The 19,777-nt window shown below is 35.7% G+C and overlaps 1 protein-coding gene across 1 annotated transcript in view; it reads left to right on the top strand.

Annotated features, from left to right (window-relative positions):
* SDCCAG8 (SHH signaling and ciliogenesis regulator SDCCAG8) overlaps positions 1-19,777 on the top strand; it is a 239,901-nt gene that overhangs the window by 20,630 nt on the left and 199,494 nt on the right. The window contains exons 5-6 of the mRNA XM_052653987.1: positions 6,355-6,477; positions 12,382-12,522. Of these exons, the coding sequence (XP_052509947.1) occupies positions 6,355-6,477; positions 12,382-12,522 (264 nt within the window). The remainder of the gene's footprint in view (positions 1-6,354; positions 6,478-12,381; positions 12,523-19,777) is intronic.

The following is a 19,777-nucleotide window of genomic DNA, read 5'->3' as shown; positions in this document are numbered from 1 at the left end:
TTGCTTTTTTTACATCTATTGATATGATCATTTGATTTTTTTCTAGCATGTTGAATTATTTTGATTTTGAAATATTGAGCCAGACTTGCATAGGTAGATTAAATTCCATTTGGTCCTGTTGTATGATTCTTTTTATACATTGTGGGATTTGATTCACTGAATGTTTTGATTTTTCATCTATATTCATGGGATATATTGATCTGCCATTTTTCAGCCCTGTTGTCGCTTCATCTAGTTAGGTTAGGATAAAGCAGACTTCCTAGAATGAGCTATAAAGTATTCTCTCTGGTATTTTATAAAATATATTTTAGATAATTGATCTAATTTCTTCTTAAAATGTTTATCAAAATTCACCAGTGAACCAATATTAGGACTGGTACTTCCTGTTTTAAAAGAGGATCAATTATTTATTCAATTTCTTTAATACAGGTAGGCCCATTCAGGGCTTCCCTAATGACTCAGACAGTAAAGAGTCTGCCTGCAATGCTGGAGACCTTGGTTCAGTCTCTGGGTTGGGAAGATCCCCTGGAGAAGGAAATGGCAACCCACTCTAGTATTCTTACCTGGAAAATCCCATGGACAGAGGAGCCTGTCAGGCTACAGTCCATGGGGTCTTAGAGTCGGACACGACTAAGTGACTTCACTAGGCCTATTCAGATTAACTGCCTTTCCCTTAAGGGGTTTTGGTAGATTGTGTCTTTCAAGAGACTGGTTCATTTCCTTTAGGGTGATCAAATTATGGGCTTTGCTCATAGTATTCCTTTATTATCCTTTTAATGTCCATAGAGTCTGTGCATATGTGCTAAGCTGCTTCAGTCATGTCTGATTCTGTGCAACCCTATGAACTCCTCTGTCCATGATTCTCCAGGTAAGAATACTGGAGTGGGTTGCCATGCCCTTCTCCAGGGGAATCTTCCTGACCTAGGGATCAAGCCTGCATCTCTTGTGTCTCCTACACTGGCAGGCGAGTTCTTTACCACTAGCGCCACCTGGAAAGCCCCATAGAATCTGTAGTGGTATCATTTCTGAGATTAGTCATCTGTGTCTACGCTCTTTTTGTCTTGATTAGCCTGGCTAGACTCTAATCAATTTCATTGATCATTTCAAAGACCAATCTTTTGGTTTTTTTCCTTTTCTGTCTTGATTTTCTGTTTTTAATTTCATGTGTTTCTACCCTAATTTTTATTATCTTTTCTTCTACTTACTATTGATTTAATTTCTTTTGTTGTTTGTTTTAGCTTCCTGAAATTATTGTCTTGAAATCTATGTTCTTTTTAATGTTTCCCCTGATTTAGTTGCATCTCACAAATTTTGATAAGTGGTATTTTCATTTTTGTTTAGTTCAAAATAATTTAAATTCTTTTCTTAAAACTTATCCTTGACCTGTATATATTTAGAAGAGTATTATTTAATCACCACATATTTTAGGAGTGTTCCAGCTATCTTTCTGTTATTGATTTATAGTTTAATTCCATTGTGGTCTGACTTGATGGACGTGAGTTTGAGTGAACTCTGGGAGATGGTGATGGACAAGGAGGCCTGGCGTGCTGCGATTCATGGGGTCGCAAAGAGTCAGACAGGACTGAGCAACTGAACTGAACATACTTTTTGTGATTTCCATTCTTTTTAATTTGTTGATATATGGTTTTAGACCACAGAATATGATGTGTTTTGGTGAATGTTATGTGTTAGCTTGAGAAGAGTGTACATTTTGTTGTTGTTGGATGAAGTAGTATATAATGTCAATTAGACCCAAGTGATTAATGGTGGTGTTCAGTTCAACTATGTGCATACTGATATTTTGCCAGTCTGTGAGATCAGTCAATGACTGACAGAGGGATGTTGAAATCTCTAACTGAAGTAGTAGATACATCTATTTCTCCTTGCAGTTCTATCAGTTTTTACTTCATGTATTTTAATGCTCTGTTTTTAGGCACATATACATTAGGATTATTATGTCTTCTTGGAAAATTGAACTTTTTATCATGTCATGCCTCTTTATTATGCCTGATATTTCTTTCCTTACTATGAAATCTGAAATTAATATAGCTACTCTAGTTTTCTTTTTTTTAATTGTTTTTATGTCTTTCTTTTTAAAAATATCTATATTTCATTGAAGTATGGTTGACTTACAGTGCTTCAGGTACATAGCAGGGTAATTTAGTTATACAAATACACATATATTATTTTTGAAATTATTTTGCATCATAGATTATTATAAGATATTGACTATAGTTCCCTATGCTATACAGTAAACCTTTGTTGCTTATTGCATATCTATTTGTTTAATTAGAAATCTAGCATTCTATTCATATTAAATCAAACAAGTGAAATAATACTGTCATAATTTTTAGTTATGCATAAATTCATAAGCTTTCTAAAATGTATATATTGCACATACTTATATATATGTCTACAAAAGCTTTTCTGCTACACTTGATAAAGGCCGAGAAAGAACATCAAAAAAAAAGAGATGAAGAAATTGAAGAACATAAAACTAAATGAAATGAGCACTGAATATGAAATAGAAAAAGTGAAACGAACTAGATAAAAGTAAAAGATCATCTTATAATCCAGGTGTTTTTAAACATGATTGATTGCTCATTAGAAACGTATCTGGAGCTCTGGAGAAAAGAATATACAAATGCTCGGTAGCTTTCTTTTGATTTATGTTAGCACGGTATATGTCTCTCCATTACTTTGTGTGTCTTCAGATTTAAAGAAGGCTTCTTGTAGACAGTGTGTACTTGGGTCTTGTCTTTTATTTGCTCTGGCAGTCTGTGTTTTAATTGATATAGTCAGAGCATGGATGTTTAAAGTGGTCATTGACACGGTGGGCTATCTGTGATACCTGCCATATTTTTTACTGTTTTCTATTCATTGCCCTTGTTCTTTCTGCTTTTTCTTTCTTTTTTTGTACCATCTCCAGTTTTGAGTTAGCATGTTATTTGATTGTAATTTTCTCCTCTCTTAGCATATCAATTGAATTTCTTAAAAAAAAAACAAACTTGTAAGTGGTTGTCCTTGAGTTTACAGTTACCTTTACAACTAACGTAAGTGTATTTTCAATAAACACTTCAGGGGTTGGAAAAATTCTTTTAACAGAGTGTTCCCAGTTCCTCCCTCCTGACCCTGATGCATTTTTGTCATTCATTTCAGTTATCCACAAGCTATGATCACTATATCAGTTAAGTTCAGTCGCTCAGTTGTGTCCGACTCTTTGTGACCCCATGGACTGCAGCACGCCAGACCTCCCTGTCCATCACCAGCTCCTGGAGTTTACTCACACTCATGTCCATTGAGTTGATGATGCCTTCCAACCATCTCTTCCTCTGTTGTCCCCTTCTCCTCCTGCCTTCAATCTTTCCCAGCATCAGGGTCTTTTCAAATGAGTCAGCTCTTTGTATTAGGTGGTCAAAGTATTGGAGTTTCAGCTTCAGCATCTGTCCTTCCGATGAATATTCAGGACTGATTTCCTGTAGGATATACTTGTTGAATCTATATACACTATTGCTAATATGATACTGAGCAAATTGTTATCTGTTACATCAGCTAACATTAAGAAAAATAAAAGATTATACTCATTTCTATATGCCTTCTTGGACTGCTTTTTCTTTCTTTATGTAGATCTGAGTTTATAACCTAAATAAATTTCCTACTTCTTGAAGAACTTCCTTTCAACATTTCTCGCAAGGCAGGTCTACCAGAAACAGATTTTCTAATTTTGGTTATCTGAAAAAGTCTTTTTTTCCCCCTCACTTTTGAAGGTTGGTATCACTGACTACAGAATTCTAGCTTGTTGAGGCTGTTTTCATTCACAACTTTAAATATTCCGTTATACTTTGTCCATGCCTGCATGATTTCTAAAGAGTACCTCATGTAATTCTTATCATTGCTTCTCTATAGGTAAGGTTTTTCCCTTCGACATCTTAAAAATCTTTCTTTTTTCTCTTTGTCTTTGATTTTCTGCAGTCTGAATATGATATACCTGGGTGTAGATTTTTTCAGTTTTATCTTGCCTGGTGTTCTCTAAGCTTCTTGGATCTGTGGTTTGGCACTTATAATTAACTTGGGGCAATTCTCAATCATTATTCTTTTAAATATTTCTTCTCCTCCTTTCTGTCTTTCTTCACCTTTATTATTGTTCCACAATTCTTGGATATTCTGTTCTGTCTGTATCATTCTTTTTGTTCTTTGCATTTCAGTTAGAGAAGTTTCTGTTAACACTTATTCAAGCTTACTAATTCTTTGTATGTGTCCAGTCTAATAATGACCCCTTCAAAGGCAATCTACATTTCCTCTGCAGTGTTTTTTATTTCCAGCATTTTGCTTTTTTTCTTAGTTTCCATCTCTGCTTATATTATCCATCTGTTCTTGCATGTGAACCACTTTTTCCCATTTGACCCTTTAACATGCTAATCATAATTATTTTAAACTCTCCATCTGATAATTCCAGCATCTTTGCTATATCTAAGTCTGGTTCTGTGTTTGCTTAGTTTCTTGCAACTGTGTTTTAAGTTTTTTAGGATGCCTTCTAATTTTTTGTTGAATTCTGGACATGATGGATTGAATAAAAGGAACTGAGGGAAATATACATTTAGTGTAAGGTTTTTTATTTGTTGTAGAAGTTAGACTGTGTTTATTATTTGCTGTTACTATATGCGTCAGAGGCTAAAATTTCCTCTAGAGTTCTGGTTTTGTCTCTATTGTTGTCTTTGGGTTTCCCTCAAGAATCCTTAGATATATACTGAGATGTGCAGTTATTTTAGTGTCTTCCCTTGTTATGATACAAGAGTACTTTTGATGTGGTAGTAGGGTATGGGAGTAGGGGGAGCATTTTGCAATCCTATGATCATGTTGCAGTCTTCTAGTGACCCTGTGCCCTTGGCTATATCCTTTAGAAGTGTTTCTCAGTCTCCCTTTCCCCTTAAGTGAGACGAGAAGGCTAGGAAGCTGGAGTTGGGTTTCTGCTCGCTTCCCCCAGGTCACTTAGATTCTGGGGAAAAAAGCAAACACCAGTTTCTTAGGCTCTGGTAAAATAGTTTCTCTTGAGGCAGCCCTGGTTAAAAAGAACAGAATGCTTTTGGGTTACTTTTCCTCTCCTATTGGAGGAATCAGGAGTGGGCTTTCCTCTAGTCTTTGCTGTTAGAATCTGCTCGTGTCCTGGAGATAAAGCTCATAGAAGTGTAGGAGACACCTTCCCCTCCAGAGACTGGGTTCTTCTGGAGTTTTTAACTCAAACTGGTCTATACTAAGCTTCCAGCATTTCATCAATTATTTTTATATCTTTCTACCACACCACTGGCTCCTCCAGAAGTTTCTGCCCTGCTGGGTTGAGGTCCTCAGGAGTACTTGTCTTTCTTTCCATTCTTAGGGATAATAGTTTTCCCTGTGACCTTAATTCTCTGATGGGTCTAAGAAGAGTAGTTTATTTTTAAGCTTGTTCAGCTCTTTTTCTAGTTATGAAGATGGGAGTGATGTCTTCCAAGCTTCTTATATGTCAGACCAAAAATTGGAAGTCTGCAATATTTGTTTAATTATGGTTTTCAATTACAGCTTTGATTTTTTTTCTGAATAAAATGAATGGAATGGAATTTTTATTAGCTGTGCAATAGTTGTTTATTATAACAGTAATGAAGATTAAGTATTATACCCTCAATATTTCAGTATCTTTTATATTTTTTCAGGGTGAGATGCTACTTAATAGCTATACAAATTGTTATATACCCATAATTCTTTATGTTACTCCCTGCACAGCCAAGGAAACACTCTTTAAGAACTATCCATCAGACTTTTCTCACTCATAATTTCCTTCCATCTGGCTACCAGTTCATAGATAGTCATTGTAACTTTCCTCACCTTTCTGCCTCAGTGTCCTTTATTATCTATGTAGACCTCTGTCAGTTTTCAATGTTATTGGCATTTGAGCATGAATAATAATATATCTTACTTTATTTGTTTAGGGGTGTATCTACCTCATGTTTAAAAGTCTTTTAGATAAGCCCTTTAATTAAAGAATTTATATAAGTCTGTTGAATAAAATTGTCAGAAACCACACAGTCCTGTGGTATGGCCATTAGCAGGCCATCTACTGTCTTCCCCCAGCCTTCTCTTTGTTAGCTAATGCTTGAGTTTCTTGTTTGTCAAAATATGATTATAATATTTCAGAAAATGGATAGAGAGCATCAGTCTTCCATGCTTCATATCATGTTGGATCGTCTAGTAATCAACAAAATAAAAGCACTACTTAAGATTGCTTAATGTATGCAGTCTGCAAGTGGCATTTCTTAAAAAGAAAAAAAAAGGAAAGAAAAAATGCTTAATGTATTTGGTATTTGTTTCTGCTTTTTATAGGAGGAACTCTCTGGAATGAAAAATAGGGTACAAGTAGTTGTGCTTGAAAATGAAAGGCTCCAACAAGAGCTGAAATCTCGAGGACAAGAAGAAATGAGGGAGCAAACACTTCTGGATGCATCTGTGAGCATTTATTTAAATCATTAAACTAAAATATATATAGTCTGAATATTGCCTCCTACCCTCTCCCTCAGCCTTCTCAACTGCTTCAATTTTTTTCTTAAAGTTTGGCAGAAGTGCTGTCCAAACTTTACTTGGGGCTGCAGAAATTAAAATTTGCTGTGGTGGTATGAATCCTCAAATTAAACGATATAGTGATGCCTAGCAGCCACTCCAGTTTCCTCTCTGAGCATTGCCATTTGTGTTTTTTCCATACGAAAGAGCAAGTCTGAAAGCAGGAAGTATGTCATATAGGAAGTATGTTAACAGAGCTGGACTTTGTTAAATCCAGCAACTGTTCAGAATTGTAGTTTGGATTTCTGTTGTATTTCTCTAAATCGTCTTTGAACTTTGAGTTCCAATAAGTCTAATTAGCATGGTGTAGGAGTAGGCTGCAGTCCATGGGGTCTCTAAGAGTCGGACATGGCTGAGCACGCTGAGCGACTTCCCTTTCATTTTTCACTTTCCTGCATTGGAGAAGGAAATGGCAACCCTCTCCAGTGTTCTTGCCTGGAGAATCACAGGGACAGGGGAGCCTGGTGGGCTGCCGTCTATAGGGTCACACAGAGTCGGACACGACTGAAGTGACTTAGCAGCAACAGTAGCAGGAGAAAGAACACTGACATGTGTGTCCAAGATTCAAAATGTTAATCTTCCCATTGTCCCTAACAAGCTGGATGTTTGGCAAGTAATTTTATAGGACTTTCAGGCTTGGCTTCACCTTGTAGGTCCTCTGTTTATTGGAAATTTGAAAAATTCACCAATATTAGCTATCCTTAGTCTTTAATGTGAATGGGGTTTGGGATACTTACTGACAGTGCAGATCCTGGGCTTTATCCCTGAGAATTGGTCTGGGTTAGTCTTTGAGCAAGTTGCCAGAGTGAATCTAATATCGGTGGAATACATTTTGAGGAACAGAGAATTGTATGACCTCTATAATTCTGTGACATAAAATTTTTATGATGATATTTAAATAGTGTTTAAATTTAATTTCTCTTTATGAGTTGTCAGAGATACTTTTGCCTTCAAAATAGTTTTTACTCTTTTGCTATAGGGTAGTTGATAACAGTTGTTCTGATTTTTAAGACAAAACTCAATTTTCCGTGGGAAAGTTTTGGTACTTGCCTGTTTTGGCTTTACTTTGCAGTGTATTTTGGTGCTTTTGACTTAGTCATTATTAGTAAGTAAGTTCTGTTTAGGAAAAAAACACAGCTGTTTTAATGTTTTACCTAGGTGTCCTCTAATTTTTGAAGTTTTTTTCCTAACCTGACCTGATGTTTCATTTGTAGTCCTAGAGTTCTATGTGTTAGAATTTGCTATTGTATCTAGATATGTTAAGTCTGAATAATAAAGTGAGCTGATTAGCATTTTAGTTTATTTTTCTGCAATTACACATCACTATGTGATCAGCTATTTTCTTCATTATATAACTTTTTCTGAATATTTATAGTATTGTATTATTAATATTAGTGTTTAAAATTTTTTGTCTTAGTTCCTATTATTTTGGGTCAATTTGAAAATGATTCATAAAAAGTACTTACGAGTAAGCTCATTTTTAAAATATTCTTTTGATTTTCCTCGAAATATGCAGTGAACAGTGACTCAGTTATTCATAGTCTTTGATATTTATACAATGCAAAGAAGTGGAAGATGGGGAAGTGAAATGAGAAAGGAAATAAGGCAGACAAGTGAATCAGAGGGCAAGAGAAGTGAGTAATGCAAAAGGGGAAGGAAATGATGGTAGAAGCACACATGCTTTGCCTTATGAACAAAGGCAACTTGCTTAAGAAAACTGCAGATAGACAGATTATAGAAAGGATAGAGTTGTAGACAACTTAAAAAAAAATTCACATGAGCTAAAACATAATGCAGATATTAAAATGGTTGTTGGGTATGTCAGGTGACCTTGATACCTGTTTTAATGTTAGTCTTCTGTGTTATTTTGTTGTTACAGAGTTATTTCTCCCACTTGCTATTTGTGGAGGTGAACTGAGGCATTTTGGCAAACCTATGAATAGTGTTGTATTGAGAGTTTTGATGTAAATAAAGCTATTTAGAATACCTTAAATATAAACAGATCGAGAGATATCATCTTCCTTTTTTCCTAAACTCTTTTTAATGAGCCTATTACCATGTTGATGGTAAATCTTGCCAAAGCTATTGGCAGATTTGACTATATATTTTCAGTGTTTCTTAATGCCTTCTTTGGAAAAACAATTGAAATATGTATATAGTAGTAATTAATAGTTATTGATGACTGCATGGTTATGATGTGCCAGGTATTGTATCAAATACTTTGTTTACATTATATTATTTCAGTCTTATGATAGCTGCATAAGGCAGGTGTTGTTACATCAACTTTCAGATGATTAAATTAAGCTATACAGCAATTAAGTAACCTACAAAGCTAGAACTCAAACACAGCACTGTCTGACTCCCTTGATCCATCCACCTGGCCTTGAATTATGCTGCCTTTCTGACTAGATTAGGAATAGCTTATCAATAATGAACCAAACCATCTTTGCCATGGACTGGAACTTTGATGGTAGCCTACACGACTTTTAGCTTTTAGCTTCGTTTTTGACTTAACAGTTGAAGAAGCAAGCAGATTATTTTTAAATAACTAAAACCACTTAAAGAATATTTCGTTTGCATCTTCATTTTTTATCATATTCCTTCTCAAGGGGCTTTTCTTGAGAATTCAAAAATTATATTAAAATACTCTTTTTATTAGGATTTTTTTTTTGAGTGGAAAATTTCTGAGCTATTTCTTTCCATGTCTGTTCATCCCTACCATTCCAACCCCTCCCCTCAATTAAGAAATCAGAGGTCTTCAGTGATCTTCAGGGATATAAATGTAATTTGACTTTTTATATCTTGATCAAATATCATTCAAGTTTTTTGAAAGCTATCTGTGAAAGAACATGTCAATTAGAGTAGCACTTATTTCCAAACAATATATCATAAATCAGTGATCTATAGTCTACATACATCCTCCAATTTCTCCATAGGAAATTTGTACCACTTTCCTTCGTTGCTCTGCAAGACTGTTTTTAATACAATCAAATCTTGGAAGATTTTTCCCTACTTACAGAATCAAGTTCAAGCTTATTAGTATGGCATACTTTACTTTCCAGATCCTTATTTAATTCTCTGGTTTTTGCTTGTTTTTTTTTCCCACTTTCCCTGGTGGCTCAGACAATAAAGAATCTGCCTGAAGTGTGGGAGATCTGGGTTCCATTCCTGAGTCAGGAAGATCCCCTGAAGAAGGGAATGGCTACCCACTCCAGTATTCTTGCCTGGAGAACTCCATAGACAGAGGAGGCTGGCGGGCTACAGTCCATGGGGTCGCATAGCATTAGACACGACTAAGCAACTAACCGGAGAAGGCAATGGCACCCCACTCTAGTACTCTTGCCTGGAAAATCCCATGGACGGAGGAGCCTGGTAGGCTGCAGTCCATGGGATCGCTAAGAGTCGGACACGACTGAGCAACTTCACTTTCACTTTTCCCTTTCGTACATTGGAGAAGGAAATGGCAACCCACTCCAGTGTTCTTACATGGAGAATCCCAGGGACGGGGGAGCCTGGTGGGCTGCCGTCTATGGTGTCCCACAGAGTCGGACACAACTGAAGCGACTTAGCAGCAGCAGCAGCAAGCAGCTAACACACACACTTTCATAATTTATTTACAATGCCGTGCCAATCTCTGCTGTACAGCAGAATAGCTCAGTTATACACATATTTGCGTTCTTTTTTATATTCTTTTCCCTTATGGTTTATCACAAGATATTGAATATATCAAATAGTTCCCTGTGTTATACATTAAGACCTTCTGGTTAATCGATTCTAAATGTAATAGTTTGCATCTACCAACAGCAAGCTCCCAGTCTATCCTTCTCTCTTCTCCCTTACCCCTTACCAACTGCAAATCTGTTCTTTATGTCTATGAGCCTGTTTCTGTTTTGTATGTAGATTAATTTCTGCCATATTTTAGGTACAAATATGGCACATGAAAAGTGATATCCTATGGTATTTGTCTTTCTCTTTCTGACCTACTTCACTTAGTATGATCTTCTTTAGTTGCATCCATGTTGCTGCAAATGGCATCATTTCATTTTTCATGACTGAATAGTATTCCATTGTGTATGTGTACCACGTCTTCTTTATTTATTCATCTGTAAGTGGACGTTTAGGTTGTTTCCATGCTTTGGCTATCATAAACAGTTCTACTTTCATCTTCTGACATTATTGCCTTGTACGTCAACCTTTAATAATACTGGATTTCCTAAAAGCCTCTGGGAAGCACCATGTTATTTCTCATCTCTGTGAGTTTTCTCATGGTGTGGTGTTCTCTCTTCTTGGCATCTAACTTATTTTTTTTCATCCTTCAAGATATCACACCAGTGTCAAAACTTCTCCAGAAACTTTCCTTGAATCTCCAGTTGCTCTTAGTATACCTCTTCTGTCTGGCCTTGTCCTGACACGCACACTTATGGCTTTACTAAATGGAAATTACCTGCTTAGGTTTTTCTCTTCTTCATTAGCCTATACACTCCTCAAGGTTAAGATTGGTCTTGGTCATTTTTACCACCTACCACTGGCCACCAAGCTTTTAGCACAATGCATGAACATAGTCAGTATTATACAAGTTCTTTGAATGTCCCAAAGAATATGGAATAGAATCTCAGAATACTACTTTGAATGAATACAATTTACCACATTCTAACATGATATGACACCATAGTATAGTTCTGTGTTTGGGGACATATCCTTGCTTATGAATACTACTGTGTCCCTTGGCCCTTAATACGAGTTCATTAATTACTTGTTGGATAAATTCAATAAGTAATTTAGTTCTTGATTCACACATAAATCAGCCAGATTTTGAGCTGCTTATTACACTGAATGCTGAGAGAATGCCAAAGTTTGCCAACTGTCAGTGGGTGCCCCATATTCAGTCTATAGACATGTTTTGTCTGTTTGAAAAACCGACTTGGTATTTAACAGTGTTTCAGTTGAAGAGCCAGATATCTGCCTGATCTTTTTAAAAATCTAAAGATTTTTTGGGGTAATATGAGATGGCATTCACACATGGCAGCAGTTGACTGGAACTGAGTAGTGGCTTCTTTCTTGGGTTGCTCTGTCTTGATCCCTATGACTACTTTTTGGATCCTTGACAGGCAAGCTGCATGCCAGTTCTGTTTATCACCATGCACTGTTTTTCACATTGAAGATAAATAATTTTCAGAAAAGGCATAGTGGTTTAGGACTCTGGAGCTAGATTGCCAGGGTTCAGATCCTAGCTTTGCCACTTATTAGTCACTTTCTACCTCTGTGACTTTTTGCAGTTACTCTCCGTAACTCAGTTTCCTCATCTATAAAATGGAGGTAACAGTGAAACTTGTCCCATAGGATTATTGTAATGATTAGCTAAGTTAATATATGTGGAGGATGTAAAAGAGTGTCTGGCACATAGTAAACCTTATATGTAGTAATTCTTATTATTAGTCATATCTTTATGAAATGTGGAAAATGGAAAACAAACCAAGAGAGGTTTATGTGCTTCAAGAGTATATGTCTCCAAAGAGGTAAAGAGAGAATTTCATTTGTTCAGTACACTGATATACAGCCCTCTTTGTTCATTTACATTATTGCCTGTACCTGTAGGAATTCAACTTTGTAACACGTGTTTGGAATATGCCCCTAACAGCTTGAAAATGCAAAATAATTGTTGATTTGTATATAGAAGCATCTGCTATTTTTCCTATTCCTTTCATCACAGATAATCAGTATTCCATTTGTAAAATCTGTATATTGATTTAGAAGTTAAAAGTCGATTGCAAGTACTTTCACATTTTATTTTAGGGAAACATGCAGAATTCTTGGATTACAACAGGTGAAGACTCTAGGGTGGATGAAGCTACAAAGAGATCATTTTCATGTGGCAATGCCGATACTATCAAAGTTGCTTCTGCTGGTGAGGCTGAAAAATGGAAACTAGAACTGGTGAGTATTTGGGTACTTACATGCATCTACATTTTTGGTACTTTTTTATTGTGGTAAATATATATAGCACAAAATTTTCTATTTTAACCATTTAAAATTTTAAGTGTACAATTATTTACACTAAGTACATTCACAGTGTTGTTCAACCATATACAGTACTCATTTCCAGAACATTTTCATCATCCCAAAAAAAAACTCTACCAATTAAATAAAACTTCCATTCCCCTCTTCCTACAACCCTTGGTAACATTTTCTGCATTTATGTCTTTATATGAGTTTGTCTATTCTAGATATTTCACTTAAGTGTTTCTCATTTTGTCTGGCTTATTTCATTGAGCATAGAGTTTTCAAGTTTCATCCATGTTGTAATGTGTATCATAATTTCATGTCTTTATAAGGGTGAATAATATTCCCCTGTACATATATGCCACACTTTGGTTTTCCTTTTATCTGTTAATAGATTTTGGGGGAGTTTGAACCTATTGGCTGTTGTGAGTAAGGCTGATATGAACATTGATGCACAAGTATCTGTTTGAGGTCCTACTTTCAAATATAATCAGAAAAGCAATTGTTGGATCATTTGGTAATTCTTCATTTTTTTTTTTCTGCTTCTCAGATTCAATTATTTCAATTGTTCTATCTTCAAATTTTCAGATTCTTTCTTCTGCTGCCCAAATCTCTAAAATCTCTTTAGTGAATTTTTTATTTCAGTTTTTGTTGTTTTCAGCTCCAGAATTTGTTTGGTTCTTTTCTATAATTTGTTTTCCTGACTCCCTTTTGTTCTTTGTTCACATTTTCTCTTAGCATTCTGAGTGTTCTTAGGCAGTCCTTTTAAAGTTTTCGTCTAGGAAGTCTGATGTCTGCAGTTTCATAGACATGGCTCCTGTCAGTTTATTCTGTTTAATTGAGTGAGCCATGTTTTCCTCTTTCTTTGTATGCCTACTGATTTTTTGTTGTTGAAAACTGGGCATTAAACTGTTATATATGATAACTCTGGAAATCAGATACCCTATTTTTTTAAGGTTTGATGTCTTTTTTATTGTTGAAGGCTGTCATAGTCCTTTAAAGAATTTTCCAAACGATTTCTGTAAAAACTATTCCTTGTGTGTGATCACTGAGATCTCTGATCCATTAGCTCATTTTCAGCTGATGTTTGAGACATTTCCTTGACTGCCAGCAGCTGAAACAAAGAACAAGAACACCAAAAAGCCCCCAAAATACAGAACAACCAACTCTCCAAGTCTTTGCACTTTGACTGTGCTGGACTTTACCTTACAGTTAGGCCTGCTCTGAGCCTAGAGATCATCCTGAAGTGAGCTTCAGGTCTTCTTAGGACTTTTCTGAGAATGCATTTTCCCTGGGCATGTTTGTGGCTTTCTAAACTCCCCATATACAGAGATGCGTCTGAATGTCCCAATTTCCTGAGGAGTCTAAAATAATTATATTTTAAGATCAAATGATACTTTTAAATACTTTGATCTGGGTGAAAATAATGGAATGATGGAACCAAAAATGGAATGTTCCAGGGGAAGATATAATGAATCATAGTTCCACTCTCATTATTATCCACAGGTTTTGTTGTTAAATTTTTCTAAAGGCTCTTTCAGGCCCAAATTTCCTTGCTCCTGCTCATTCTCTAATCCAAGCTTTTTTCTAATATTTAGGAAAGAGTTCCTTTCTTTAAAAAAAAAAAATCAGAAAGACTAAGTAAATTATATGGTTTTTTCCCAATTGAATAAGCTATGATAGCTACTTAATACCCATAGGATTAAGACCAGTCTCACAAGCCATCTGCTATTTTCTTCAAACTACATTTCCAGACTCGCTTCTCATTCTTCTGTCTTTCTCACAAGTATTGGCTATAAGCATGCACACCGCTCACTTCTTGCTACTTCATAAGCTTATTTCCCAGTTCCATTTCTCTTTGAAGAATTGACTTTGGCTTCTGCAATAATCCCTGCCTAAAATGCTTCCTTCTTATCCTCTACCTATTGAAATGTTTACCTACCAAACTTGGTTCAAATGTCCCGTCCCATCCTACCTTCCCTAATCACATGCTTCCATTCCTCCTTTTCCCACATTAGGATTAGTTTCCCTCTTATGTCTTCTCTTAGTGTTCCATTTATGACTACTATAGATTCACTTGTTTATCCTGTTTATGTCAAAGGTCAGTCTCTGCTTCTGTGAGCTTTATGTTCCAAGTCTTCCTCACTTCTTTCAAGGATTTCACTCTTGTACGTATCTCCTCTTGCTCTTGTACCTTTTATCCCTCTTAACTGGGTTTTTAGCAAAATATGTACTATACTAGCTACTGTCTTAAAGCAAATAAACACAAAATATATTCTCTTCATCTTACATTCCCTTTGAACTATCACCCAGCTACTCCCCTTCATACCAAAGGCTTTCGAAGCAGTTGTCTATACTCACGCCTCTGTTCCTCACCGCCCATTCTCTCTTCAGCATACTTTATTTGAGCTTCCCCCCGCCATATCCCCCTAAACCATTTCTTTTCAAGGTCATTAATAACCTCCACGTATCAGTCTTCATCTTCCTTCCTCATCTCAGAGCAGCATTCTATAATATGTACTTTAGTTGGTCATGCCATCCTTTGATATTTCTAATGACACAATTTAACATAAATTCAGAAAAGTATGCAAAACAAAAATGTACAGCTTTAGGATTTATCTCCAAAGGAACAACCATGTAACTGTCCCTGTAAGATGTCTAACATTACCATGTCCCACGAGCCCTCTTCATGCCCACTCCCAATCACCACCTCTCATTCTCTTAAAGCTAAACACTAGCTTGACTTTTATGAAAATTGATCCCTAAGCATGATCCCCAAACACTCAAGTTGATTTCTGCCTGGTTTTTAAAATATTACATACATTGAATCACATAGTACTTATTCTTTTTTGTGTAGCTATTTTTCAGTATTATATTTGATAGATTCATATAGATTTTTAGTTGCATGTGTTAGAAATTTATTCATTTTCATTGATAGATCTACTATATGAATATAACATAATTATGTATTTATGTATTGTTGACAGATATTTGTATTTTTCCAGTTTGGGGCTATTGTGATTCTTGCTGCTATGAGCATTCTTTTATATGTCTGTTGGTGTGCATTGTACACATTTATGTTGGGTATGTACCTTGGAGTGTCATTGTTGGTCATAGTGTATGTATATGCTCAATGTGAGTACATAAGGGCAAACTTTTCCAAGGTGATTTTTTTATTAGTTGACACTTCTGTCAGCAGCATGAGTGATACCATAGCTCCATATCCTTGCCAACACTTGATATTCTGTTTTTCTGGTGGTCCTGGAGTGTTCTCATTGTGATTTTTATTTTCATTTCTCTGATTTCTCATGTGATTGAGTATTTTCTCATATTTTTGATGTCCTTTTTTTGTGACATGCCTGTTCAAATGACCTACTTATTTTTTTGAATTATCTGACTGTTTTTTTAAAGCTCTTAATATGAGTATAAGCCCATTATTGGTAACCTCTGTTGGAACATATTTTCCTATATTTTGTGGTTTGTCTTGGAACTCTCTTGATAGTTTCTTTTTTCTCTTTCTTTCTTGATTAGAATTTCTTAATTTTAATGTGGTCCAATTTACCAGTGTTTTCCCTTTATTTTTTAGTATCTTTTGTGTCCTATATAAAAAAGTGTTTCCCTACCCCCAAGGCCATTAGATACTCTGAAAATATTCTCCTATGTTATCTTTCAGAAACCTTATAATCTTTCTTTTTACATTTAGAACTACAGTGTACATGGAATTTGTTTTTGTATCTGATGGGAAGTGTAGGGGGTTACTTTTCTTATCGGGTTATTTATATATCCCAGCATCATCTGTTGAGAAGACAATCATTTGCCTGACACCTTTGTTTTAAATCAAGTGTACATATATGTGTGAATCTGTTTCTGGGCTTTGTGTTTTAATTCCTTGGTGTCTGTGTTACTACTTCTTTGTGCTATTACCATCCTGTCTTGATTCTTATAATCTTGTATCTGGTAGACCAAGTCTTCCAACATTTTTCTTAGAGCTAAAGAATGTCCTATTTCTTGCCTTTTGCATTTCCAAATACATTTATAATTAGTTAGCTTTCAAAAAGCCATTAAGTAGTTTTGATTGAGATTACATTAAAGGTATAGGTCATTTGTGAGGGGAAGAATTGATATCTTATGATAATATATTGTCTAATAGTAAAATTACATATCACTCTATTTTGTTGCTGAGTCACTTCAGTCGTGTCTGACTCTGTGTGACCCCATAGATGGCAGCCCATCAGGCTTCCCCATCCCTGGGATCCTCCAGGCAAGAACACTGGAGTGGGTTGCCATTTCCTTCTCCAATGCATGAAAATGAAAAGTGAAAGTGAAGCCACTCAGTCATATCCAACTTAGCGACCCCATGGACTGCAGCCTACCAGGCTCCTCCATCCATGGGACTTTCCAGGCAAGAGTACTGGAGTGGGTTGCCATTGCCTTCTCCGATCATCTTTATTTAGGTCATCTTTAATTTTTGTCAGTTTTTTATAGTTTCTGAATAAAGGCCTTACACATCGTTCTTTAGAATTAACCTCTAGATTTTTTGTGGTATTATCATAAGCAATATACATATTTAAAATTTTCATTTTCTTATTCTTCAGTGCTAGTATAGAGAAAAGCCCATGGTTTTTGTATTTTGCCTGACTCCTACTTGCTTTTGATTAGTGTTATCATTGTATTTTTTCCCTATTGTTTTACTTTTAACATACTTATGTCTTCATATTTAATATGGGTTTCTTGTGGACAGCATATAGTTGAGTTTTGCTTTCTTTATCCAATCTGACAATATCTGTCCTTTAAACGTGCTTATGTGTATACTTGGCCTTAAATCTACTATCTTGTTATGTCTTTTTTTCCCCTTCTGCTATTTCTTCACCTTTTCTTTTTTTTCCTTTCCTGCCTTCTTTTGAATTAGTTGAACATTTTAATGGTTCCATTTTATTTCCTTTTCTCACTCTGGAAAAATCTTTAGCACCAGCATTCACCTGGTTTTATTCAAGTCAACAACCCAGGGTTATTTTTAATGTCTTTTTCTTCCCCACATCTATTCAGTCATAAAAATTCAGTCAGTTTTACATGAGTAGATAGAACTCCTATAGAGGAACATAAGCAAATCATTCTCTGACATAAATCTTAGCAATATTTTCTTAGATTGGTATCGCAAGGCAAAAGAAATAAAAGCAAAAATAAATAAGTGGAACCTAAAAACTTTTGCTATGCAAAGGAAACCAACAACAAAACCTATAGCATAGCAGAAAATATCAGCAAACTATGTGACCAACAAGGGGTTAATATCCAAAGATAGAAATATCCCATAACTCAATACCAGAAAAAAACAGACAATCCAATAAAAAGTGGACAGAGGACCCAGATAGACACTTTTCCAAAGAAGATATATAGATGACCAACAGGCACATAAAAAGAGATTATTAGAGAAATGCAAATCAAAGCCTTAGTGAGGTATCAGTTCACACTAGTCAGAATGACTATCATCAAAAACTATACAAATAATAAATGCTGGAGAGATGTGGAGAGATGGGAACCCTTGTGCCCTGTTAGTGGGAATGTACGTAGGTGCAGCCGCTATGGGAAATAGTATGGAGGTTCCCTGAAAAACTCAAAATAGAGCTACCATATGATACCCACTCCTGAGTATTTATCCTCCCAAAACATGAAACCTCCTATTTGAGAAGACTCATGCCCCCCAGTGTCCATAGCATCATTATTTACAATAGCCAAGACATGGAAGCAACTCGTGTCCATCAGCAGACAATTGCCTTAAAATATATTGTTTATATATATATATGATGGAATATTACTCTGCCATAAAAAGAAGGAAATATTGTCATTTGTAGCAACATGGATGGGCCGATAAAATATAATACTTAGTGAAGAAAGAAAAATACAAATTCTATATGATATCACTTTTACATGAAATCTAAAAAATAATACAAATAAATCTATATACAAAACAGAAACAGACTCACAGACATAGAAAACAAATTATGGTTGACAAAGGAGAGAGGGAGTGAAGGAGGGACAAATTAGGAGTATGGGATTAACAGATATAAGCTACTATGCATAAAATAGGCAACAAGGATTTACTGTGTAACACAGGGAATTATATTCAGTATCTAATAATAACCTATAATGGAACATATTTGGAAAACTCAGCAGTGGTCACAGGAATGGAAAAAGTCAGTTTTCATTCCAATCCCAAAAGAGGGCAATGCCAAAAAATGTTCAAACTACTGCACAATTGCACTCGTTTCATATGCTAGCAAAGTAATGCTCAAAATTCTCCAAGCACGGCTTCAACAGTGCGTGAACCATGAACTTCCAGATGTTCAAGCTGGATTTAGAAAAGGCAGAGGAACCAGAGATCAAATTGCCAACATACGCTGGATCACTGAAAAAGCAAGAGAATTCCAGAAAAACATTTATTTCTGCTTTATTGATTAAACCAAAGCTTTTGACTGTGTAGATCACAACAATCTGGAAAATTCTTCAAGAGATGGGAATACCAGACCACCTTACCTGCCTCCTGAGAAATCTGTATGCAGGTCAAGAAGCAACAGTTAGAACTGGACATGGAACAACAGACTGGTTCCAAATCAGGAAAGGAGTACATCAAGGCTGTATATTGTCACCGTGATTATTTAACTTATATGCAGAGTACATCATGTGGAATGCTGGGCTGGATAAAGCACAAGGGAATCAAGACTGCCGGGAGAAATATCAATAACCTCAGATATGCAGATGACACCACTTTCATGGCAGAAAGTGAAGAGGAACTAAAGAGCCTCTGATGAAAGTGCAAGGGAAGAGTGAAAAAGCTGGCTTAAAACTCAGCATTCAAAAAAAGATCATGGCATCTGGTCCCACCACTTCATGACAAATAGATGGGGAAACAATGGAAACAGTGACAGACTTTATTTTCTTGGACTCCAAATTCACTGTAGATGGTGACCTCAGCCATGAAATTCAAAGACGTTTGCTCCTTGGAAGAAAAGCTATGACCAACCTAGACAGTATATATATATATGCAGTATATATATATATATATATGCAGTATATACATATTAAAAAGCAGAGACATTACTTTGCTGACAAAGGTACATCTTGTCAAAGCTAGGGTTTTTCCAGTAGTCATGAATGGATGTAGAGTTGTACTATAAAGAAATCTGAGCAGCAA

The sequence above is a fragment of the Budorcas taxicolor genome, chromosome 16 (genome assembly GCF_023091745.1).
Source record: "Budorcas taxicolor isolate Tak-1 chromosome 16, Takin1.1, whole genome shotgun sequence".
Lineage (NCBI taxonomy): Eukaryota > Metazoa > Chordata > Mammalia > Artiodactyla > Bovidae > Budorcas > Budorcas taxicolor.
Note: the sequence above shows the minus strand (reverse complement) of the source record. Positions and strands in the feature narration are given on the sequence as shown.